This window comes from Podarcis vaucheri, assembly GCF_965113315.1.
Source record: "Podarcis vaucheri genome assembly, chromosome: 1".
Lineage (NCBI taxonomy): Eukaryota > Metazoa > Chordata > Lepidosauria > Squamata > Lacertidae > Podarcis > Podarcis vaucheri.
Window position 1 is genome coordinate 11,297,120 of NC_138759.1, and position 26,575 is coordinate 11,323,694.

Consider the following 26,575-nt stretch of genomic DNA (forward strand, 5'->3'; position numbering starts at 1 on the left):
AAGTGTGAGGGACAGGGGCAGCCTGTCCTACCTCTCTGCCTGAGGCAAAATGGGGCACTTCTGTGGGCACAAAACTCCCATTTGCCACCCCCTCCATAGCCTCGCTTATCAGGGTTACATGGCTGGCAAGATCTCACTGGCAGCGGCAGAGCAAGCCGATCGGGTGCCTGGGGTGGCATGCGTGCCCTGCACCCTGGGGTGGGGCCAGCGAGGGCAGGATGCTCCACGGGGCCTCCGAGGAGTCTGCCTGCCTCCTCCCACTCAGCCGCCCTACAGCTGAGGGGGAGGCAGCGCGCGGACTGTTCGGGGCAGCGTGGAGCCTGTGGGCACCCAAGCCACTGCGTCACTCCCCAGGAGAGATGCGTGGCTCAGGTGCGCTGCAGGCCCCACGGAGAGTGCTGCCCAGCATTTTGTCACACCCCTCAGTGGTGACATCCAGAGCGCTCCGCCCCCACCGCTCCCCCTTCCTCTGCTCACTGGGCTCTGACAAGATTTTGTGGGGCTCCCACGAGAACTCGCCAGAACCTGAAAGCCTCTGCTTCTCTTCCCTTCTCCAGTGACAGTGGGGAGGCCTGTCCACAGAGGTGCCGCTTGGATTCTGCCACCTGAGGCAGTCACCTCAGTCTGCCTCACGGATGGGCAGGCACTGAGGAGTAACTGCTCAAGTCCCAGGTTGCACGCAGCTTCATTAAGGGTCCTTAAGTTTTGCCTTTGTGTCTAGGATGAAACGGCACGTGGTGACCTGAGTATTAGTTCTGTGTACCAGTCATAAAACCATTAGAGAATGAGGACGGAAAAAGCACTTAGGGCATTTATTACTCCCTTTGCCTTAATGGCTCTTGTGCCCTTTGGTATTTCTTCTGCTACCACCCAACTTTTTGTTCCCGGTAATAAGCACAGCTTGACATGACTGAAGCGTCTACTCACTGGAATTGAGGAGGATCATGGCCTTGACACAAATATATTCCTTGTGCTGCAATTTCAGTTCCCGGAGCCTTGAAGTCGTCGCCAAAAGCATGTCAAAGATTTCCAAAATTCCTTCCACACATTTCCCTTCATCCCTAATTTTGGAGACATAAAAGAATTACTGAGGATGCAAAGCAGCATTTCCTTTTAAAAAACAACAACACCAAAACACTCCAGTATGCTCTAGTATGTACAGTGGTACCTCGGGTACAAATGCTTCAGGTTACAGACTCCGCTAACCCGGAAGTAGTACCTTGGGTTAAGAACTTTACCTCAGGATGAGATCAGAAATCGCATGCCAGCAGCGCGGCGACAGCGGGAGACCCCATTAGCTAAAGTGGTACCTCAGGTTAAGAACAGTTTCAGGTTAAGAACGGACCTCCGGAACAAATTAAGCTCTTAACCAGAGGTACCACTGTATTTGCCTTTTTTGTCAACATCCACAGTTTTTGCTTTGTCTTTGAAAAGAGCACCTTGAAATTCCAAGTGTATTCCACAAAATCCTTGTCCTTGCCTTTACAATGCAAATGAAGAACCTGCAGCCCCTCAGAAGTTGTTAGGCTACAACGCCAATCATCCCTCACTATCTCTGCTGACTGGAGCTGGTGGGAGTTTGAGAGGAGAGGAGAAATTCGATTTCATTTGCATTTTAAATAGAAACGACGTAATTTCCACTTGTTCCACCCATAAAACAAAGTTATCCTTTGACATTCACACATCACTGAATTTTGGTCTCCAACCAAACAATATGTACCATAGTGCATATATTAGGGGGAAATGTGCATAATATATTAGTGAAAATAACATACGGAATGCATCTTATTAGAGGAAATTGTTGCAGAGAAATTCACATGAAAATGCTGGCAAATATTCATGAGAATTGTTTATTTGCAAAAATCGTAAGTTGCTGCACCAGTTGTGGTTAACTGAATTTCTGACCGGGAAAATAAACTTAGAGACCTGAAATTGAAGATTCATCCATTCCTATCTAGGAGTCCAGCAACATCCGGAGGGTCACAGATTCCCAAGCCTGGCTTGAAATTCACCCCAGAAAATTATTCCTATAGTATTATTATTATTATTATTAGCCTATCACCATATGCTCTGCTTGGCAATCATCTGGAGGTTTCTCATGGTGAGTGTAGTTATTCCAATGTTAGGAACTGTAACTTGAAAGGTTTCTTTAGCTTGGTCGGTAGAACATGAGATTCTTAATCTCGGGGTCGTGGATTCGAGCCCATGTTGGGTGAAAGACTTCTGCATTGTAGGGGGTTGGACAAGATCATGGGTAGGCAAACTAAGACCTGGGGGCTGGATCTGGCCCAATCGCCTTCTAAATCTGGCCCGTGGACCACGCGAATCAGCGTGTTTTTACATGAGTAGAATGTGTTCTTTTATTCAAAATGCATCTCTGTGTTATTTGTGGAGCATAGGAATTCGTTCTCCCCCCCCAAAAAAAAAAGACAGTCCAGCCCCTCACAAGGTCTGAGGGACAGTGGACAGGCCCCCTGCTGAAAAGGTTTGCTGACCCCTGGACTAGATGACCCTTGTGGTCCCTTCTAATTCTATGGTTTTAAGGACTTCAAATATTTTCATTATTACGACAAAGGCCCAACTAGTCCTCTTCCCACAACAGCCCAAAAGATGCCCTGAGAAGGTCACAAGCAAGGCATGAGCACAACAGAACTTATATTCCCCAGTTTTCAGAGGCTTGTCATCTCCAATACTGATGGCAGAATGCAGTCAGCATGCTTGGTAGCCACCATGGATAGCTTCACCCTACACAAATGTCTTATCCCCCATTAAAGTGTCCACGTTGGCAGCCCCCACGATGTTTCTGTGCCACAAGGTTGAAATGCTGATCAAACTAACAAGCAAAAATGAAAAGGAGCCCCGTAAGCCCCAAAGACGCTTCATTTTCTCACCTGTCGAGTACGAGATCTGGCGCGAAGATGAGCTTGCCAGGGTGATCGATGGATCTCCACATCAGACCCACCATCAACACTTCGAGCCAACAGCTTTCCAAAAGCCTTACTTGATCGAAAAGACTGAGTTCTATAAAGCCTTTAAGGGGAGGAAAGGGGGGGGAGCGTGTCATTACATCGTAAACATCCGCTTAACCACCCAACTTTTTCTAGAACGGAAAAGTGTGACTTTCGAAAGCATCGAATCATTTCAGAATCAGAACTTTGAATGCCTCGCATCTTTGAATGCCATTTTTAAAACCAGAGAAACCATGAACTTTTCCAGGCTGGCAGCACTTAATCTCTTGATCTCACAGGGCTTTGGGCATCGTGCGTCATCCTCCCGAAGAGGAGATATGCACACGGAAAACCCAGGGCGGCAGGTGGTGGAGAGGCTGGCAAGGATCTGAGCAAAGGGGGAAAGGAGACCTTCATTTTCACTTGCAGCCTTCCACTCTTGTGTTAAACATATCAGGTAGCAGGTAATGGAAGAGACCTTCTACCTGAGACCTTGGATAGAGCTGGTAGCAGTTGATGTCAACAATACTGAGCTAATACAAACTGGCTGAGTCAGTATAAGGAATAGCCCTGAACTGGAACATTTTATACTTGTGAGGGGTTCTGGAGAGTCAGAAACGGAAAAACAGTTTCCCTTTCCCTTTCCTTCCTTCTGAAATAGCCTTGTATAATGCAAGGGATGGAACTTTCTAATGTCTAATCCAGACATATGGCAAGCCGTGTGGGAAGTCTAGATTTTGGCGAATTCCCTTTAAAATAGCTTCCTCTCTCTTTTTTTGAGATCTTGCAAGCTCAACAACTATGGGCAAAACTAAAATAAAGTTCAACGACTTTTGTGTCCGGATTTTCACTCTTTGAAATATGACAACGCTAACTCAAGAGGATTAACAAGTTTGGCTAGTTTCTGCTTGTTCCTGGTCTGCTCATAAACCAACTCCTTATCTGTTCTGGATTACTTCTTTTAACAAAACTGATCCCCGTACTTGTGCTGTTGGCACACAGGATGAAGCCTGTCTCCAGACAGGAATGTCAACAAAAGCCTCCCTTTTCCTTTTCTTTTTGAACTGCGGTATATTTCACCCCCGCACCAAGGCAGCGAAGAAAAGCAGGCAGAAGCAGCAGCGGGAGAGGCGAACAAAGTATAGACCACACAAATGAAACTTGGGAAATGAAAGAGGTCTTCTTCTAGAACTTTGCAGCGGCAACACAGTGCAAAAAGCCTGCCATATGGACCCGGTCTTAGTGCTGTGGTGCTGTGCTCTCTCAAATGTCCTGCTCCCTCATTTGGGATGCTAAAGAAAGGGCGCGGAGGGTATCCTCACTAAAATGAGGGCTGCTGGGAAATTAACGGATGGCGATCCACCCCGCAGGATCTCTCACACCCCCTCCTACACCCTGCATCCCAAGAGCAAGAACAGCGTGAAACCACTTGGGAATGAGTCAGTAGCAACCTGCTGTTCTCTCTGGCACCAGAAGCAAAGCCTTATGGGAAGGAGAAGTCTCATCTTCGAGGAGAGGGGGAAAGTGGCAAACTGAAAAAGAAAAGGCAAAGGAGGAGGAAGAGGAGGGGGGAATAAGGATACAGATATGTGCAGGAGAAGCGCCGAGGCACCAACACTTTGCTCACATATAAATGTAACAAAGCCCTGCTGCTTCTGCCCCCCCCCATCCTGCTTGAAAGATAAACTTCTTTTCAGTTCAGTTTTCAGTTCAGGGGCCACATTTCCTTCCGGGCAACATTCCAGGGGCCACATGCCAGTGGTGCGCAGGGCCAGAGCAAAAGTAGGCAGGGGCAATTAATATAAATTTCACCTACTTTCACACACGCACACGGCTCTCTGTTATCTAGCCAGGCAAGCAAATGGCATAAGAGTTCAAGGGTCTGAACAAAGGAAATAGAGGGTCAAACACCCCTCTCTCCCACCTCAATACCAATGGTTAGTAAAAAGAATAAAGAGGCACCGGCCTAGGAATAGGTCATTTCTGCTTTTCAATCTCCTATCAAGTTCCTTGCCACTCCCAAGTTTGTCCAAATCGTGCTTGCCTGGCACAAAGCTTTTTTGTCTGTCATTGCGATTTCTGCATGGCCAGGGGGTTGGACTAGATGACCCTGGGGTCCCTTCCAACCCCACTACGATTCTATGATTCTATGACTGCAGCTCTCTGAATTGTTTTCTGGGAGTAAAGCTCCTTTGAACTGAATGTTGCTTACTCCTGAAGGGCATAGGTTCAGTGCACTGAGCTATAACAAAATATATTCAGCCAGGTGAAGAGGAACTTTTAAACTTTGTCTAGGGCGGCAAACCATCTTCCATTTAAACTGCTGTCATGAATGAAGGAGTAACTCCATCAAAGGGAAAGAATAAAGTCCCCACCCTCTGCTTACTGATGCCCCCCATCCTCTGACTACTGATGTGATAATCCGTGGCAAACTCAAAAGCCTCGTTGCAGGGCTGTCTTAAGCATATGTGACGCCGGAGTGCAAAAACCCGCCCAGTACCTCCCCCCCAGGTTGCCCAGAGTTGTTGACCTTTTTGGGGGGGCAGCGGACTCTGGGCCGGCCATCGAGGCACGCAGGCACGGCAGAGGAGCGCAGAGAGGAGCGCGAGGCTGGACGCCTCGTCAGGTGGACAGTGCGCTCTGGGAAGACCTCTCTGCAGCCCTGTGCTAATCCCAGGCGTGCAGGAGGGTGGAGCCAATTGGCCGCCTCAGCATCTCACTGGCTCGGTTGCCCCCAAATACGCAGTGCAGAAGAGTCCGCCGCAGTGCTCTGACCTACGGGCAGGCCCAGATGGGGGGGGGGGCATACGGGCCACTTGGCCCGGGCCTCCGATTCGAAAGGGGGCCTTGGTCAGCATATTCACAATCGTATATCTATATTTTCCATTTTGTCTTTATATGCAGATACAGTTCAAGCCTTGAAATAAAATTATTTGTCAGCATACCTTTTGTGAAAATTATTTATATACTTATTTATAAGACTTCAGTTATCCCCAGGGTAAAAACAGGGGGGGGGCACATTATCTACCTGTCCCGGGCCTCTGGCTGGCTCTGCAAGGCCCCGCCAACGGGCCCCGGACTCTCCAACTCTCGGGCCCCGGACTCTCAGCCTGGCGCCCCTGAGAGCCCAGCGCCCAGGTGCCCCACACCATTAAGGCCTATGGTTAAGACAGCCCTGCCTCGTTGTCACCTCTTGTAATTGCCAAAGCAAGGAGGGGGCATCAGTTATCCTGGTGCTCTTGCGGTTGACATCCTTACCCATCCTCTGGAAAAAAAGAAAATAAGTCCCTCTGCTGTTCTCCAACTCCTGCTCCCCACTACACTAATACTCCCCTCAGTATCCTACTTCCAGAGTCAACATGGGAGTTACAATGCTGCTCATTTGGCCTGTGTGAATGCTGATGCACAATGGGGGGGGGGAGGGAACTGTGCAAATATCTGTGGTACTAAATTTACAGTATGATCGCACTGTTATTCATTCTCCCCGCCCCGCCCCGCCCTCGTTCGCACCACAATGCACCCGGCTACACAAGTACAGCATGCCAACTTGATTTTTGAAAAATAATGCTTTGAATTTAGTTCGCATTTCTGCTCAGAGTCAGATGAAAAGAGAAAAGGCAGATCAGCCTGAAATTGAAGAGGTCAATAATTCCGAGGATCATCAACTTGTGAAAAGAGAGGTCGTTCCCCCCCCCCCAACACCCTATATGAAAGGTATATAGAATCTCTAACAGCAGCATTTAATACCTTGGGGTTGGGAAATCAGACACTCCTACCAAACTCTCTCTCTCTCTCTTTCTCTCTTTCTATCTCCTACCACCAACACTTTAAGTGACAAAATAAGCAGCCACTCAAATGTGAAAATGGATTCATTCCCCAGCTGAGTGCAAATGCCTGGCATTTTCCAATGATCAAAGTAAAATTACTCGTCGCCGGAGCGCCCACTCAAGACCTCAGTGACTTTAAATTTCATTTGAGACTTTTCAGATATAATGCTCTTCTTGTATTTATGATCCTTCCTTCCACTTGCAACAGGCAGCTCTCAGTCGCCCTGCTGTGTGCACATTTTAGACGCCTTAGAAAAATTAGAAATTGCCAAGACTGTTAAAACGGCTGAAGGACTGATTCTCCAGCACTTAAAAAAAAAAAAGTAAGTTGATCTTTTTATTTTATTTTCATTTTTTAAAGGGCTTTGGATTGATTCCATTCACTCTGCCCAAATCACTCACGAGGAAAAAAAGAAAAGTAGCCATATAGATAAGAAATTGCAGCTGTTGGGTGGGCGTTCTGATTACAAAGTTATGCCTGGAATTGCAAAGACATTCCACCAATTGAATAAGGTGCTTCCTTATTCCTAGCTACCCTACTGTCCAACAGCATCTGAGTAGCAGTGGCTTTCCAAGGTCAAAGTCTTTTCCATCACCTGCTACCTGATCATTGGCTATGCTTGCTGGGGCCAATGAGAGCTGGGGTCCTGCAACGTCTGGAGAGTCACCGCTTCCTGCGGTTCCTGGGAAATGGTCAGGGATTGAATCTGAAACATTCTACATTCAAAGCATGTGTTTTTAAGTATAGCAATTTAATTCACCGAAATTGAAAATGCTTGTATGCATTAACAGGTTGCTTAAATTCGATTGTTGGCAAATGAATTCTAGAGTCTAGTAGTTCTCATGCGACTGGCTAACGTTGGTCGCATGGGAGGTATCTAGTGAAGGAAAGACTCCAATTTTATGTGCGGCAAGATGACTGTGTTTTAGAATCCACTGTGAACACTGCTAAGTTGAATGAGTGTGGGAGCGCTTCTTCTTTGGAGGTCTCCCATAGGAGCTGTAAGGCATGGCCTAATTGAGATACAGAAGGCTGAAAGTGCTGAGCTCTGGAAAGAGAGGAAAATACAGTTGTTTGGAAGTTAGAAGAAGAGACTAAGCCCATGCTTGGAGAAGCACGGGGCTGTAAATGTTGTGCTTTAATTCATCTATAAGTTTCTGCAAGTAAAGTTTATTAATGTTGAAGTCTGGAATTGGTTTCCAATTTCCAAAGAAGGGTGTCAGTGATATACCATATTTATCGCTCTATAGAACGCACCTTTCCCCCTCCAAAAATGAAGGGGAAATGTGTTTGCGTCCTATGGTGCGAATGCAGGCTTTCGCTGAAGCCTGGAGAGTGAGAGGGGTCGGTGCGCACCGACCCCTCTCGCCCTCCAGGCTTCAGGAAGCTATCCGCAAGCCTTCGGATGGATCCCGCTCGCTGTCTTGGCTTCTTTGTTCTTTGGGGCTGGGGGGGGGGAATAATTTTTTCTTTCTTTATTTCCCCCCCTAAAAACTAGGTGCGCCCTATGGTCTGGTGCGCCCTATGGAGTGAAAAATACGGTATATGATTTGAGCTTCTTAGCTGTGATTTTGCTACTGTTATTTCAACATGTGTCTTGTTACTAGCGATGGCACAAACCAGGTTGCAGAACCAAATCACAATATGGGATCTGTTCTGGGATCTAAATTACACTAGTGCCTATGTCTGCAATGCATGTTACATGGCAGAAAAGTCCACTGGGAAAACTGGAAAGTTCAAAATTCTTACCAGGAATCTTTTTGGCCCAGGCAATCATGTGGACCAGTTCTTTGTCTGCAAGCTTCGTCAGCGACATCATCATGGAGGCTTCTGTAAATGGTTTGCTGGGGCGGCTCACCAACACATTTGGCGGCTCGGCTTCAAGTAATATGGAAACGAACTGTTCCGGGGTCAGTGCATTGACCAGCAGTTCTTTTACTTGAGTTATGGCTTCATTGTTCTTCTTAACTTTGCCTACGCAGTGCACTGGATCGTCTGAGGTACGGTGGCGGCGAATTATGCGATAGCCACAGCGCTCTCTCCTTGAACCTGAAATTCACAATATTTCAGAACTAAAGGAAGTTTTTCATTAACCCAGTCACCACATTTCCCTTGTGCAGGGTATAATAATAATAATAATAATAATAATAATAATAATAATAATATTCTAATAACAATATTTTAAAACACAAAACTGGCCAATACGAGAACAATGTACTGATTGCCAAATTCCCCAGTGCGTCCGGCATTCAAGTTGTAGACCCGGAAATTAGGTGGGCACCGATGATTGCATGCTTTCTCCATCAATTAAAAGCTTAACTTTTTGCTCAGGCATTCCCCAGCCACGAATGTCAGTTCTCCAGGACCTTCAGTTTATAGCTGATATCAGTGTTCATTGAATGTTCTGTTGGAATGTTCTATTACTTTATTTCTGCTAATCTGACCTTTTGTGAAGTGCTTTGCTACTCAGTGAATGAGGCAGCAGGACCCTCACAGAATCATAAAGTTGGAAGGGACAAACCCCTGCGATGAAGGAATATGCTGGATTTTATATATATGTTTGGTTTGCAATGTTGCTGCCACTGAGAAATGGGCTCATTCCCAATTACAGTATTTAGTATAATGAGCACACAGCCATAGTGTTGCATGCAGTTAATTTAGTCACTTTCTGAACCACTGTCTATTTACTCACAAGATAATTAAAAGTGGTTAAAAACAGGAAAACAAGCATATATGTTTAAAACAAGACTAAAGCCTGAGAGAACAAAAATGTCTTCAATTGTCGTACCTCAGCAGGAATGGTATTCCACAGAACAGGGACAGGTACACTAAAACCTGTCCAAATTACTGTTCTCCCCCCCCCCGCAGCCCATTTCAAATACTGTAGGTGTTAACCCTTTTGTTTTTTTCTTAATTTAAAATAATGTTATGGCTTTAAGAATGTAATGAATGAATTTGTTTTAAAGCACTAAATAGGGAGCCTTTTTATATGAAAAATAATAATTCCTAAGTGTAGCATGTTTATTTTACTGCAATTCCTCTCCATGTGGTGAGAAAGGGTTTGAACTAGCAATAATGAGAAGCAAATAATCCATGATTAAGTCAGCAACTCAATTTTCTCTTTTATGTCGGGTCAAACATCAATCACTTCCAAACTCTATTGGAAACATCAACATAACTGAAAACAACAACAGGCCTTTTAAGACATATCACTTGGTAAGTTGGTAACTCATTTATAAATGTGAAATATTTCTATTTTTCCTTGGAATGTACAGTCGTACCCCAGCTCCCAAATGCCTTGGGAGTTGAATGTTCCAGCTCCCGAACAATCGAAAACTGGAAGTGAGTGTTCCAGTTTTTGAACGTTCATTTGGAAGCCAAACGTTCGACGGGGCTTCGGCAGCTTCCGGGAGCTTCCTGCAGCCAATCAGAAGCCACGCATTGGTTTCCCAATATTTTGGAAGTCTAATGGACTTCCAGAACAGATTCCATTAGACTTCCGAGGTATGACTGTAACAAGTTTGCAAGTCAAAAGGTCTACACATATTAAATTAGTGCACCAGCCATTATTGGTCATAATTTTTTTTCTTTATGAAACTAATCATTATGAGAAGAATTTTCCAAAAGCCACTGCTGTCCAGGAGTATCTATGTTGCACCTGTTCTTGCACCCCTTAGAGACCCTGCGTCAACCTTGCCATTATTTTGCCAAAAATCAATGCCATGCTGACTCGCTGTAATTACCACCACCATTAATAAAGTCAGAAAAGTGGAAGTGGAACCAGCAGCACATATATTCGTGGTCAAACAAGTGACTCATCTTATCCCAGCGATGCCAGCCTGGTGCTCTCTTCATCATATGACCCTGCCCTCTCCTTTGTTGTCATTCTGCATTGTGCTTTCCCTCCTCTCCCTACACACTACAAGGGAAAAGCCAGAGTCTCAGAGAACGGGGAGGAAGAGGTGCAGAAAGTGCGCCACACAATCCTCCTGGAAATTTCCTGAAGAGAAGCTTGCTGAAGAAAAGCACCTGAACTTCTCATCTTCCTTTTGAAAATACCAACCCCTATTTGTCATCTTTTATATGGAGTCCAAACCCCCCTCCGTTGGCATCGCCATTGCCCTGCTTGGGCACGCTAGTGTGGAGATCACACAGGGTCCCCGGACGTTACACCGTCTATTGATTCCTGTGCCACCACTTAATTTCACGCTGCCACCACCCAGGCCCTACCTGGGACAATACTGAGTCCAGTCAGGGTTAAATTGGAACGTATACTTCTGTTTATTTATTGCAGTTTAACAAGCGTGTGGTTTCATAAACGGTATCGGTCAATTACATTCATGGGGTGCCTATCCAGACCTATAACTTCCGCTACCTGCTCTCACTCACTAAACCACCTCTCAGATATTTACTTGTCTTCCTAGCTCCTAACTGTTCCGGACTCAGCTTATTTCTCTACACTAACTCAACCTGCTCACAGACTCTATCCCAATTCACTCCCACTCCAACCAACCACCCAACTCCCAATGAACCCTTCGCTTCGCCCCTCCCAGAGCTGGTTTTATAGTCCCTCTGACTCCACCCCCGTGGGTTCTGATTGGGTAACCTGTTTAACTATTTCACCTCCAGCACTCTCATATGTTAACGTCACAGCTAGCTCCTCACTGCCAATTACCCTTTTGTAAACAGCAAAGAGATCATCCTAGCCAGAACACCACATGTCAGAGATTCACCACTATTCAACACTGGAAAGAACACTGCCTGTTAGGTCTATTTAAAGATTCAATGGAGGCAATCACCAGCCCTGATTCACCCACCCTGAAATTATAAATATCACGTCCCAGTTTTGATATTTGATTGCTGGGTCCCGGATTATTACAACATTTTCCATTGCTTTTTCTTACTAAGCACTCTCCATTTCCCAAAGTGATTAGAAGTTCCAGAGGTATCATTACAGGGTATATTTTGCTTTGGATGAGACTGCACTGAAGACTTGTCTTTGAATTGTTTGTTTTATTTACAATTATACATCAGTTCCTAATGCAAGCATTAAAGCTGTTGGACATGATCCAGGTGGTCATGGAACCTGCTGGGCTGCTTGCAATCCAGCTCCCTGTCTCATTCTTTGTCCTCTTAATTCAACACTGTTTCTCTACCCTTGGCATTGGCTGAAGGTGTCCCATTCCAAAGGCAGGGGAGAGAAACTTCTCGTCATGAGCTCCTTGCTGAAGATTAACCTGTCATCTCTGACTAGCCGCAAGGAATCAGCCAGCAGTCATCACACTGCCATGGTCTCTGGGCTACTGCTATGCCTGAACAGGGAATGCACCAGTTTGCACTCACTGTAAGGCCATAGTAAATGAATTGTAACGAATACCTAGATTTGGGCTGCTTTGTTCCTCCCCTCTAGCATGCAGAGAAAACGTGCCACCCAACCCCTGGCTTAGATTTATGTCTGAACTGGGAATTGTCATTCATTTCACTCCAAACAAACCACAATTTGTAGAGCGAAGGTTTCTTCTTGGCTTACAAACCATGGCTTTGTTTGAGAGAATCGAACCACGAACTTTCTGGCAGCAAGAGCTGTTTGACAGTGGAATGGACTCCTTTGAGAAGCAGTGGACTCGCCTTCACTGGAGTTTAGACAAGATGGGCCCCTTCCAACTCTACAATTCTAGCAGAAAACAAATTGTCATTTTTATCATACCATGAATAACCAAAACCCTGGTGTGAGTGTGTTTTGGGGGGGTGGGTGGGGGGGTTGTGCTTTTTGTAGTTTCTATGATTGCTCCAAACACAGAACAGAGTGCTTATCTGCCATACCCCTACCTCATTGCACCTTCAATACACGCCTATTTATTTTAAATTTGCATATAAAAGTCAGCAGGAATCATAGAATCATAGAATCATAGAGTTGGAAGAGACCACAAGGGCCATCGAGTCCAACCCCCTGCCAAGCAGGAAACACCATCAGAGCACTCCTGACATATGGTTGTCAAGCCTCTGCTTAAAGACCTCCAAAGTAGGAGACTCCACCACACTCCTTGGCAGCAAATTCCACTGTCGAACAGCTCTTACTGTCAGGAAGTTCTTCCTAATGTTTAGGTGGAATCTTCTTTCTTGTAGTTTGGATCCATTGCTCCGTGTCCGCTTCTCCGGAGCAGCAGAAAACAACCTTTCTCCCTCCTCTATGTGACATCCTTTTATATATTTGAACATGGCTATCATATCACCCCTTAACCTCCTCTTCTCCAGGCTAAACATGCCCAGCTCCCTTAGCCGTTCCTCATAAGGCATCGTTTCCAGGCCTTTGACCATTTTGGTTGCCCTCCTCTGGACACGTTCCAGTTTGTCAGTGTCCTTCTTGAACTGTGGTGCCCAGAACTGGACACAGTACTCCAGGTGTGGTCTGACCAGAGCAGAATACAGTGGCACTATTACTTCCCTTGATCTAGATGCTATACTCCTATTGATGCAGCCCAGAATTGCATTGGCTTTTTTAGCTGCCGCGTCACACTGTTGGCTCATGTCAAGTTTGTGGTCAACCAAGACTCCTAGATCCTTTTCACATGTACTGCTCTCAAGCCAGGTGTCACCCATCTTGTATTTGTGCCTCTCATTTTTTTTGCCCAAGTGCAATACTTTACATTTCTCCCTGTTAAAATTCATCTTGTTTATTTTTGCCCAGTTCTCTAATCTGTCAAGGTCGTTTTGAAGTGTGATCCTGTCCTCTGGGGTGTTAGCCACCCCTCCCAGTTTGGTGTCATCTGCAAATTTGATCAGGATGCCCTTGAGTCCATCATCCAAGTCGTTGATAAAGATGTTGAATAAGACCGGGCCCAAGACAGAACCCTGTGGCACCCCACTAGTCACTCTTCTCCAGGATGAAGAGGAACCATTGATGAGCACCCTTTGGGTTCGGTCAGTCAGCCAGTTACAAATCCACTGAGTGGTAGCATAGTCAAGACCGCATTTTACCAGCTTCTTTACAAGAATATCATGGGGCACCTTGTCAAATGCCTTGCTGAAATCAAGGTAGGCTACATCCACTGCGTTCCCTTCATCTACCAGGCTTGTAATTCTGTCAAAAAACGAGATCAGGTTAGTCTGACATGACTTATTTTTCAGAAATCCATGCTGACTATTGGTGATCACAGCATTCCTTTCTAGGTGCTCACAGACTGTTTGCTTAATGATCTGCTCCAGAATCTTCCCTGGTATTGATGTCAGACTGACTGGGCGGTAATTATTTGGGTCCTCTCTTTTCCCCTTTTTGAAAATAGGGACAACATTTGCCCTCCTCCAGTCTGCCGGGACTTCGCCTGTTCTCCAGGAATTCTCAAAGATGACTGCCAGTGGTTCTGAGATCACATCTGCCAGTTCTTTTAATACTCTTGGATGCAGTTCATCTGGCCCTGGAGACTTGAATACATCTAAACTAGCCAAATATTCTTGTACTATCTCCTTAGTTATTCTGGGCTGTGTTTCCTTTGCTGAATCATTTGCTCCAAATTCTTCAGGTCGGGCATTGTTTTCTTTATCGGAGAAGACTGAGGCAAAGAAGGCATTGAGGAGTTCAGCCCTTTCTGTGTCCCCTGTTTGCATTTCACCATCTTCTCCTCTGAGTGACCCCACTGTTTCTTTGTTCTTCCTTTTGCTACGAACATACCCATAAAAGCCTTTTTTGTTGCTTTTAACCTCTCTAGCAAGCCTGAGTTCATTCTGTGCTTTAGCTTTTCTGACTTTGTGTCTACACGTGCTGGCTATTTGTTTGAATTCCTCTTTGGTGGTTTCCCCCCTTTTCCATTTTTTGTACACATCCTTTTTTAATCTTAATTCAGTTAAAAGTTCTTTAGATAGCCACCCTGGCTTCTTTAGGCACCTTCCATGTTTCCGTCTCATTGGTATTGCCTGACGTTGTGCTTTTAGTATCTCCCTCTTAACAAACTCCCAGCCATCATGAACTCCCTTTCCTTTTAGTATTGTTGTCCATGGGATCTCACCCAGCACTTCCCTAAGTTTTATGAAGTCGGCGTTCTTAAAGTCAAGAAATTGAGTCCTAGTATGCTTGGCTGCTCCTTTCCGCTGTATAGTAAACTTCAGAAGAGCATGATCACTCGCGCCTAATGATCCTTCCACTTCTACCCCACTAACCAGGTCATCAACATTGGTTAGGACCAGATCTAAAATGGCTGTTCCTCTTGTTGCTTCTCCCACTTTCTGGACAATGAAGTTGTCTGCAAGGCCAGTGAGGAATCTGTTTGACCTTATGCTCTTGGCTGAGTTTGACGTCCAACAAATATCCGGGTAATTGAAGTCCCCCATTACTACTATCTCCCTTCCTTTTGCATGCTTGGCCATCTGTTCCAGGAAGGCATCATCTATGTCCTCCGTTTGGCTTGGGGATCTATAGTAAACTCCCACAATGAGGTCTCTGTTATTCTTCTCTCCCTTAATTTTGACCCAAATGCTCTCACTTTGGCTTTGAGGATCTAAATCTTGGATCTCTTCACAGGCATACACATCCCTGACATATAACGCCACTCCTCCTCCTTTCTTGTCTGGTCTGTTTCTCTGAAATAGATTGTATCCCCCCATTATTACATTCCAATCATGGGACTTATCCCACCAGGTTTCAGTGATGCCTATTATGTCATATTTAGTTTGCTGTACCAAGAGCTCAAGCTCATCTTGTTTATTTCCCATGCTTTGCGCATTAGTGTACAGACATTGAAGTCCATTACTCATTCCCCCGTGTCTCTTATTTAAGGATTTTTTCCTCCCACCACTAGGTCCGTGTGCTGTTTTCTCCATTTGGTCTATGACATTTGGATGATCATCTTCATTAATTGATAGGCTCCTACCTTCAGGAGCACTGTCTCCCTCCCCCACATTAGTCAGTTTAAAGCCCTCCTGATGAGGTTTCTGAGATTTTTGGCAAAAACATTTCTCCCAACCGTTGTGAGGTGCAGCCCATCACTTGCCAGAAGTCCATCTTCAAGAAACTGCAGTCCGTGATATAAGAATCCAAACCGTTCCTGTTTACACCATTTGCGAAGCCAGCTGTTCACTTCCACTATTTCCCCCTCTCTCCCTGGGCCACGTCGTTCAACTGGGAGGACAGATGAGATGACAATTTGTGCATTTAGTTGCTTCAATTTCCTGCCGAGAGCCTCGTAGTCTCTTTTGATCTTCTGGAGGCTATTGCTTGCAGTGTCATTGGTTCCCACATGAACCAAGAGGAAGGGGTATTTGTCAGTGGGTTTTATGATTCCTTGCAGTCGTTCAGTTACATCTTGGATCTTAGCCCCGGGGAGACAGCACACTTCCCGAGACATCTTGTCAGGCCCACAGATCACTGCTTCTGTTCCCCTCAGTAGGGAATCCCCTATCACCACTACACGCCTCCTCTTGGGTTTGGTCGGGGTTCTTCCGTGAGCTGTCCGTTCCAAGGTCGCCTGCACATTCCCTGAGGACTGACTTTGCTGGAGATTTCGCTTCTAAATGATCAGAATGAGTAAGTAACCAGTCTCTTCTGCCGAGTTCTGCTTCTGTTGGTCCCAACAGCCTAAAATCCAAGGCTGACAGACAACAACACCCTTTTATCACAGTTGTTGTATAAATGAACTGATTGGGTAGCCTGAGAGAATTCGGCTTTGATTGCAGTATATACATATAATATCTGTTTCCCTCTCCTAGAATAAAAGGCTAATGATTGTGCTGGGCAGGCTCCCCAAATGAAATGAGACACATGATTGAAAACCGCTTTTCATTTTCAGCGTGAAGTCATAAGTGTCAATAATATTCTTTCTCCTTGAAAACCACTCTGCAATTCAACTCGAGTGACTCCGAAGTTTAGGAAAGCATTCCTGCACCTTGAAAAAAATAATAATTCCCCATTGCATCCAAATAAAATGAAATGGTATAATATATGGCAAAGGGGGGGAAATGTAAGCAGAATCCGGATACATGGATTCTTAGAAGATTACAAAATGATTTCTCTGAACACTTTCTGATCCAAGATCTATAGCTATCTAGCCCTTACAATTCAGTGCTGCTTCCAGATAGAGGGTTTCACAAGAATCACCCATACCCAATCAAGACATTATTAGAACATACGAGGAGTCTGCAGGATCACGCCAATAGCTGTCCAGCATCCTGTTCTCACAACGGGAAACCTGCAAGCAGGACCGTTTGCAGAAACTCACATTCAGAAGTGTTGCTGCCCACAACCATGAAGGAATAGTATCGCCATTGTGGCTAATGGCCTCTTAAGGCGCTTGCTTCTTGGGAGAAAAGCAATGACAAACCTAGACAGCATCTTAAAAAGCAGAGACATCACCTTGCCAACAAAGGTCCGTATAGTTAGGTAAAGGTAAAGGGACCCCTGACCATTAGGTCCAGTCGTGACCAACTCTGGGGTTGCGGCGCTCATCTCGCTTTATTGGCTGAGGGAGCTTCCGGGTCATGTGGCCAGCATGACTAAGCCGCTTCTGGCGAACCAGAGCAGCACACGGAAACGCCGTTTACCTTCCCACTGGAGCGGTACCTATTTATCTACTTGCACTTTGAGGTGCTTTCGAACTGCTAGGTGGGCAGGAGCAGGGACCAAGCAACGGGAGCTCACCCCTTCACAGGGATTCGAACCGCCAACCTTCTGATCGGCAAGTCCTAGGCTCTGTGGTTTAACCCACAGCACCACCTGCGTCCCTTAGTTAAAGCCATGGTTTTCCCAGTAGTGACGTATGGAAGTGAGAGCTGGACCATAAAGAAGGCTGATCGCTGAAGAATTGATGCTTTGGAATTATGGTGATGGAGGAGACTCTTGAGAGTCCCATGGACTGCAAGAAGATCAAACCTATCCATTCTTAAGGAAATCAGCCCTGAGCGCTCACTGGAAGGACAGATCCTGAAGCTGAGGCTCCAATACTTTGGCCACCTCATGAGAAGAGAAGACTCCCTGGAAAAGACCCTGATGTTGGGAAAGATGGAGGGCACAAGGAGAAGGGGACGACAGAGGACGAGATGGTTGGACAGTGTTCTCGAAGCTACCAGCATGAGTTTAACCACACTGTGGGAGGCAGTGGAAGACAGGAGTGCCTGGCATGCTCTGGTCCAGGGGGTCATGAAGAGTCGGACATGACTAAACAACTAAACAACAACAACATGAATTTGTTGAATCCCCTTTTAAAGCTATCTAAGTTGGTGGCCATCACTGCTTCCTCTTGGAGCGAGTTCCATAGTTCAGCTACACTCTTATCTGTCCTGAATAATAATAATAATAACAATAATTTATTATTTATACCCTGCCCATCTGGCTGGGTTTCCCCAGCCGCTCTGGGCAGCTTCCAACCAAATATTAAAAACAATACAGCATCAGACATTAAGAACTTCCCTAAACATTCAGCACCACATAATGTCCATGAGTTCTAGTACTATAAAACATTTCTCTATCCACTTTCTCTGCACCGTGCCTAATTTTCTAAGCTTCTGTCATACTGCATCTTATTCGCCTTTTCTCTAAACGAAAAAGCCCCAAATGCTGCAGCTTTCCCTCATAAGCAAAGTTGCTCCATCCCCTCAATCACGTTGGCTGCCCTGAACCCTTCCCAACTTTACAATATCCTTTTTGAGGTAAGGCACGCACGCACGCACACACACACACAAAAGCAACTAGCACTGGAATTGCTGTCAATGCGAATTTCCCCCCCAGTGGTAATTGGTAATTTTTACCAAAATCAGAGCCAGTGAGCGGAGGTTTAAACTTCACAAACCCACATACTAAACTTCTGCTGACAACCACAGTAGCCTGCACTTGGCGTTCAGTTTTTAAATCCTATAATGTGATTGCTAACCCTGTTATTAACATGTAGTTAGGCCCTTGGTGATCCTTACTACAGTCCTTCATTTATAAGTTGCGAATTATTATTATTGTTATTTATTAAATTCTCATGCCTCCCTTCCTCCGAGGATCACGGGGCAGTTTACAATATAAAATCGCAAAAGATATATATACAGTGGTGCCCCGCAAGACGAATGCCTCGCAAGACGGAAAACTCGCTAGACGAAAGAGTTTTCCGTTTTGGAGGTGCTTCGCAAAACGAATCTCCTATGGGCTTGCTTCGCAAGACGACAATGTCTTGCGAGTTCCTGCTGGTTTTTTTTCCCTTCCCCCCCTTTTTCTAAGTCGCTAAGCCGCTTATCAGCTGATCCGATCAGCAGATAAGCCGCTAAAAGCAGCTAAAAGCCGCTAATAGCGCTAAGCCGCTTATCAGCTGCTCCGATCAGCAGATAAGCCGCAAAAAGCCTCTAAAAGCCTCTAATAGCGCTAATCCGCTAATCCTTCAATGGGCTTCCTTCGCAAGACGGAAAAAACCGCTAGACGAAGAGAATCACAGAACGGATTCTTTTCGTCTTGCGAGGCACCACTGTACCATAGTAACAAACAAAAACAATATCCCCCCCAACACACAGCCACAGATTTTAAAATTAGCCATAGGCCTGGGAAAAGAGGAATGTTTTTGCCTGAGGCCTAAAGATAGGTAGTGAAGGTGCCAGGCAAGCCTCCCTGGAGAGAGCAAGCGGGGAGCCACCACAGAAAAGGCCCATTCTTGCGTTGCCATCCTCCAGACCTGATGTGGGGAAGGCACATGAAGAAAGGCCTCAGATGATTATTGCAAGGGCTGGGGCAGTCCCTATATGTTTGCTGCCAATCTGGAACTAAGGCTGAGAGGTAGTAAATTGGGTTCATGGCAGAGGCAAGGTCTGGACAGGGGATCTCCTGGTTCACAGCCTGGCCTGCTCACCACTTCACAGCGATACCAAACCCAGGATCCTAGAATATATTTCCAGGCGCATTGTTGATTTCAGGGAGTGACTTGAATGTAGGATATTGTGCTAAGGCAACTCTAGCAGGTTGTATTGGGGCTGCCCGAGGGACCTGTGTCCCTTACATTTAAATGTGCCACAGTGTCACTTGCCTTCTGGAAAGATGAAAGGCAGCTTTCATTCTACCTCATGAGGGGATTGTTCAAACCGCGCTGTCATTCCTCCATTCCCAATCAATGGCATCGTGTCTCCTGGGCATGTACTCTCTGCACTGGTGATCCTTCTAGCTAGGTAATGATGACAACTTTATTAAAGAGCCTGGCCATCCGTGACAGTGTCAGGTGACAGCTGAAGGAAAAGCAGAGTCCAGGCCAGTGAAGTCATGTGGTCAGCTCCTGAAGAGACCACCAATGACCCCAGGCAGTACAGCTGGGGAAGCCTGGTCCACCGCCTGCTAAAAACCTACTGCCGTATTTTTCGCTCCATAAGGCGCACCTAGTTTTTAGAGGAGTAAAACATGAAAAAAAATATTCAGCGCCTCTGCTGCTCGTTGTAAAGCAGCAAAGCGGACAGCTCCTCTCTGCTGCTTTAAAACGGAGCCTCATGGCTTAGTCTGGACTATGAGAAAGGGGCTGATTTGTTGAAAAGGGTCAAAAACACTACAAAGCTAGAGTTCCCGCGAGAGAAAGGAAAATATGAAGAAGAACTGCGAAAGGGACATGGAAGAGATTTGAAGGCCTCGGATATAAGGGCACCAGGTTAATGCGCTAGACTAATGGGGGGAAGGGAAAAAAAGACTGATAACCCCGGGACCGGGGGGGAGGGGACGCTGGAAGAAGATTGGATTACTTTTATTTTATTGTACTTTTTTGTATTATTATTACTAGTTTTTTTATGAATGTTGGGAAAATGTTGAAATGAAATTACTTGGCTCTTGTTAAAATGTTTACAGAATTTGGCAAAAAGGTAATGGTTATGAGAAGTTGGTAAAAAAGATTTAAGTTTTAAGCTCTAAGGTCGTTTTTATAAGACAAAATGAGAATAGAGTAAGGTAACGTAATGATAAAATACTATGAATTATGGAAAGGATTTGCTGTGGCAATTATTAATCAAGATACAAGAGATGGGAGGAGGAGGAGGTCATGGAAAGAAGGTAATGGAAATTGGAGAATTTGAAAAGGATGGTTTTATTTTTTATTTTTCTTCGTATGTTTTTCTTTTTCTTTCTTTTTTGTAATTTTGTCTTCTTTTTTGTGTAATTTTAAAAAATTCTTTTGTTTCAATAAATATCATATTAAAAAAATAAATAAAACGGAGCCTCATGGCTCCCCTTCCTTCCCTCCTCTGTGGCTCACTTTAAAGCAGCAAAGCGGACAGGAGCTGCTTACACGTCCCTCCTCCACGCAGCATGCGCTTCATAAGAAGCACAGATATTTCCCCTTACTTTTTAGGAGGAAAAAAGTGGGTCTTAGGGAGCGAAAAACACCTCACTTAAAGACCCTCTGCGCCCTGGTGGAAAGGGAGATGTATAGATAGATGTTGTAAAATGATACTGCAGAAAGGTATTGTGGTTACATAGCCCAAAACCGAGATGGAGGGAAGTCAATTAATGTTATGAATTGATGTTGGTCTGTTTTCTGTTTGTTTTCTTTTTGTATGTGTTGCTTTGTCTTTTTTCTTTTTCTTTTTCTTTTTGTTCGTTTGTATGTTTTAGTTCCTTCACTTTTTATGGTTTTGTCTTAAAAAAAGAACTCAATAAAAAGAAAAGGGGGAAAAAAGGAAAGGGAGAAGCCCTGGCTAGGAAGTTCCGGCCGTCAGATTCTGATGGAGACCATCAGAAATGAGAGACAAGTCTGCTGCTTTAGTGCTAAGTCTTCTGCAACCCGTTCGTTTGTAATTGCATTTCAGTGTCTGGAGAGTGTAAACTGCCTTGAGGGCCTTGGAAGAAAGAGAAAGAGAGAAGAAGCGGGGAGAAGAGAGGGAGAGAGGTGACTTACACACTACCTCTGTATTGAGCACTTAGAATCATAGAATCATAGAGTTGGAAGAGACCACAAGGGCCATCGAGTCCAACCCCCTGCCAAGCAGGAAACACCATCAGAGCACTCCTGACATATGGTTGTCAAGCCTCTGCTTAAAGACCTCCAAAGTAGGAGACTCCACCACACTCCTTGGCAGCAAATTCCACTGTCAAACAGCTCTTACTGTCAGGAAGTTCTTCCTAATGTTTAGGTGGAATCTTCTTTCTTGTAGTTTGGATCCATTGCTCCGTGTCCGCTTCTCTGGAGCAGCAGAAAACAACCTTTCTCCCTCCTCTATGTGACATCCTTGTTCTCATTTGCTTGTGGGGTGGTTACATGACATTCTTGTCCCTTATTTTTCAGTGCATATCCCCATCACTTGCAAAAGTCCATTTTAGGGGGAAGTGGGTTTGTTGCACAATAACTCCAAATCCACTTTAACATGCCCCCCCAAGTCCTGCTTTGAGCAGAACATTCTGGAATGGACCAGGGCTTTTTTTCAACCAGAGCGCACCAGAGCGCACCTCTCAGGTGAGTGCCATTGCCATTCTAAGAAAACAAGGTGGGCTCTGACACCCCTTTTCTGGAAAAATAGCACTGGATTTGACCCTGGGATGTCTTGTTTTGGCTCCCACAAGAGCTTGGTCCCCAAAGGCTGTGTTTTGGGGGGGCTGCATTCTCACACAAATCATGCAACTCGCACAGGAGCATGGTCTCAAAAGATGCACATCCCGATTTTCTTTTGCAGCATGTTAGAAGGTCTGATTTAATTGCATAACCGAAGCCCACCCAAAAATAGCAATCTGGTGTCTTGTCCCTGCAAAGGAGAACACACAAGACAAGATGGGCAGTGTATCTGGATTGCTGTCTCCACTGCAGTTCCTTATGAATTGTAAGTTTCCCCCTAGAATGTTTCTCTTGGATAGCCATCCTGGCCATCCTGACTCGGCCCCAGACACACTGACCAGATGCTTGGAAGCTGTGGCTGGATGGTTACGTGGGAGCCGGTTGAAGCTAAATCCTTCGAAGACAGAGGTCCTCTGGCTAGGACGGGGCGATATGGGATTGGGGGGGCAACTCCCATCTCTTGCGGGGGCGCAATTAGTGCCAGCACCGTCCGTTAAGAGTTTGGGTGTAATCTTCGACACCTCCCTTTCCATGGAGGCGCAGATTGCAGCTATAACAAAGGCGGCTTTTTTCCATCTCCGCCAATCTAAGCAGTTGGCTCCTTACCTCTGCCGTCCTGACCTAGCCACTGTGATCCACGCGACGGTCACCTCCAGACTGGATTATTGTAACTCGCTCTACGTGGGGCTGCCCTTGAGACTGACCCAGAAACTCCAGCGGGTGCAGAATGCTGCAGCGAGACTCCTTACGAGGTCTTCGCTGCAAGATCACATTCACCCAGTGCTATACCAGCTGCACTGGCTCCCGGTGGAGTACAGGATCAGGTTTAAGGTGCTGGTTTTAACCTTTAACGCCCTATACGGCCTAGGACCCTTGTACCTACGGGACCGCCTCTCCTGGTATGCCCCACAGAGAAACTTACAGTCTTCAAATAAAAACATCTTGAAGGTCCCAGGCCACAGAGCAGTTAGGCTGGCCTCAACTAGAGCCAGGGCTTTTTCAGCTGTGGCTCCGATCTGGTGGAACGCTCCGCCACAAGAGACTAGGGCCCTGCGGGACTTGACATCTTTCTGCAGGGCCTGCAAGACAGAGCTGTTCCACCAGGCCTTTGGCCAGGGCACAGCCTGACTCCCTCCCTCAGCAATCTTCACGGAGCTCTGGCCCAATGGTTGCCAGTGGCTTGAATTAATTAATTTTATAATGAATGATTTTAGAGTGTTGTTTATGCTGTACTTTTGTACTGTTTTATTGTTGTTAGCCGCCCTGAGCCTGGCTTCAGCTGGGGAGGGCGGGATATAAATAAAAATTATTATTATTATTATTATAGGAATCTCAAATAATAGGGCATCTAGGGTGTAGCAACAGGGATTACCTGACCTGGGCATAACCCAGACATGAAAAGCAATGTAATCTATCAACAGTTATCAAGTCCACATTCAACCAGATCGTGTTTCCCCTTTAGTTTGTATTAGTTCAGTGTTACCAAGGCAGTCAATGAAACAGCAGTCATCACAGAGGCTTAGTAAGGGCAGCAGGCAAGGCAGAGCAACATCACTGCAGCTTCCTGCTGGCTCTGTGCCTGCAGCCTAACACAGTCAAGAGCATCCAGCAGAATGCAATAGGAAGGGGAGGAGCAAACTGAGGACATGTGACTTCAGGCAGGCAGCAGGTATTGTCAGGTGTTCTCAAAATGGATTTTTAGTACAACAGGTTCAGTGGTGACTCACTGAAGTCAAGCCAGTACAGTCTGCCTGAACCATGAGAATGAAAATTTGCACATGCTTAACTGTGGTCAGGATGAGAGCCTGCGACTCCTCTAGAATGTGAGCAAAGATCTGTAACTGAGAAACGCAACAGGACAGACCCAAGGAAATGCAAAACTCACCACATTTCATCATCCCGACTTCATAGCATTTCCGAAGTCGGCAGGCTTGGCAGCTTTTGCGTCTGTTTTTATCTATTGTGCACTGATTTGTCGCTGGGCAAATGTAATCGTTGTGTCCTGCAAGGAGAGATAAAAGGGGGAACATCTGAAGAAGAAGGAAATCACTGCTGAGGACTGTGATTACACCTGTGGTGATTGGTCCAGAGCTTAAGCATTTGCCCGGCATGTAGTAGGTTCCAGGTTCAAATCCCCGACATCTCCAAGTAGTACTGAACTCATGCCTGAAACTGTGAAGGGCTGCTGCCAGTCTGTTTAGACAATACTGAGCTAGATGGACTGACATGGGATAAGGCAGGCTCCTAGGTTTCTGTGATTTGCGACTAAGCAGTGGCGTAGCATGGGGGGTGCAGGGGGGCCCGGCCGCAACATCTGGGGGTTAGGGTTAGGGGGTACAAATCTATGGGTTAGGGGGCGCAAATTACTTGCCTTGCCCCGGGTGCTGACAACCCACGCTACGCCACTGCGACTAAGGATAGGGAAGAAATTTGATTCAGTTCACATTTAGAGCCAAATTGTCAGGGCGGGTGTCAGGAACAGGTCAGCAATAACTCACAAGGTGTCAGTGAAGTTAACTCTTTATGCAAAGAAGCAAGGGGAGTGAAAGGCGGGATATCAAATCCAAACTCTTCTTCTTCTTCTCTTCTTCTTCTTCAGTAGGTCTTGCCCCTATGAGGCAGAGACAGAAGCTCCCTGTCTTCCTATAGTTGCCTAAGCTTCCTCCACTCCTGGGTCCTTCCCAAGCAACTTGAGGCTCCTTCGTCTTGCCTGATAGGCTCTGGCCTCTTCATGCCTCTCTGGGTTCTGGGAGACCAAGGAGGAGGTGAGCTGGTCGCAGCAGGAAGAGGAGGAGACTCCCTGGATTCTTCAGCGGAAAAAGGATGGGGCTAATTTAATAACTACAATGGTACCTCGGGTTAAGTACTTAATTCGTTCCAGAGGTCCGTTCTTAACCTGAAACTGTTCTTAACCTGAAGCACCACTTTAGCTAATGGGGCCTCCTGCTGCCGCTGCGCCGCCGGAGCATAATTTCTGTTCTCATCTTGAAGCAAAGTACTTAACCCGAGGTACTATTTCTGGGTTAGCGGAGTCTGTAACCTGAAGTGTCTGTAACCTGAAGCGTATGTAACCTGAAGCCTATGTAACCCGAGGTACCACTGTATCAGGATTCTAAGATGGCAATGGAGTAACATCTCCAGGCAGAGGCTCCTCTGTAATTAGTGCTTCTCTCCCCCTTCCTCTATCTGAGGTGAATAATTAGAGCTAAGGAAAAATAATTCGGATTCACATTCTTCAGCAGCCTGCCTCGCCTCTGTCTCCTGACCTCCCTCCTCTCCAGCCTCTGATTCTGCCTCTGATTCTGGACTGCTCTCTGTCACAGCCTCTCTCTGCTCACTAAGCCCTGTTGCCTCTTCAGCCCTTCCTCCTCCCAGTCTGCTCCCTCTTCTTCCTCTGACCACCTTGTTGTTGCCCCACCAGCAACCCCCTGGCTCTGAGCCTTCTTCCCCTGGGGGTTCTCTTGGGGGTTCCCCAGCTGGTGCCTCCCACCACTCCCTCTGCATCCAGCCAGTCCATGAAAGCAAATCTATCAAATTCACACTTTTCGAAACAATATGGGAACATGGCTATCATTCAAAATCCACCCTTATCCGCATTTTGTAATATGGTTCTCCAACCAACCATTATAGAAATGCCTGCGCTAAGAGGAAGGCAAAATGAATAGGATAGGGATAGCAACATACAAGAAGGCATTGTATCTGATATGTGCACATTGGTCAAAACTGCATATAAAAATGTGCTTATCGTGAGAACTTTGCACTAAAATGCTGGTTTGGGGGGGATTTTTTCCCTTTTTTAAAGGAAATTCTCAAATTGATGCAGACGGTGAAGAGCTGAATTTAAGATAGGAAAATGTGAGGATCAAAACTGGCAGATCCTCCCATCCCTATTTGGGACACAAGGCATTTCACACAGTGAGCTGGCAATTCCTAATTTTTTTCTGTATCGTGGGGCGACAGTGGCGAGCTTGGCTTGCCCTCGGAGGACCCCAGGATGGTCTTTCAACACAGCTGCCACGTGGAAGCCTGCCAAACAAAGCCTCAGCTTCTGCATGCTGATCTCACTGCACTAAGCACTTGGTATGTGGCCCTGAGCAGTCAGGCATCCTTGATTTGACAAACAGCATCGTAGCAACAGGGAACACGCACAAGCCTTGGAAGGCCTACCAGCTGCCTGGCTAAGCTTCTCCCTTTCCTTTTCTTTCACCTTCACCTTTAGAGAGGCTGTATGCATGTAGGTTTATAGTCAGCTTTCATGAGTCATGCACCTGGTAGCCAGAAGTGAGAAGGAATTGTATGCAGTCAAGTCCTTCCACTGCACCC

At 46.0% G+C, this 26,575-nt stretch overlaps 1 protein-coding gene across 1 annotated transcript in view; it reads right to left on the reverse strand.

Annotated features, from left to right (window-relative positions):
- ESR2 (estrogen receptor 2) overlaps positions 1-26,575 on the reverse strand; it is a 72,860-nt gene that overhangs the window by 15,258 nt on the left and 31,027 nt on the right. Inside the window, exons 4-7 of the mRNA XM_082218080.1 lie at positions 24,138-24,254; positions 8,526-8,825; positions 2,892-3,030; positions 928-1,061 (exon numbers count right to left, since the gene is read on the reverse strand). Coding sequence (XP_082074206.1) covers positions 928-1,061; positions 2,892-3,030; positions 8,526-8,825; positions 24,138-24,254 — 690 coding nt within the window. The remainder of the gene's footprint in view (positions 1-927; positions 1,062-2,891; positions 3,031-8,525; positions 8,826-24,137; positions 24,255-26,575) is intronic.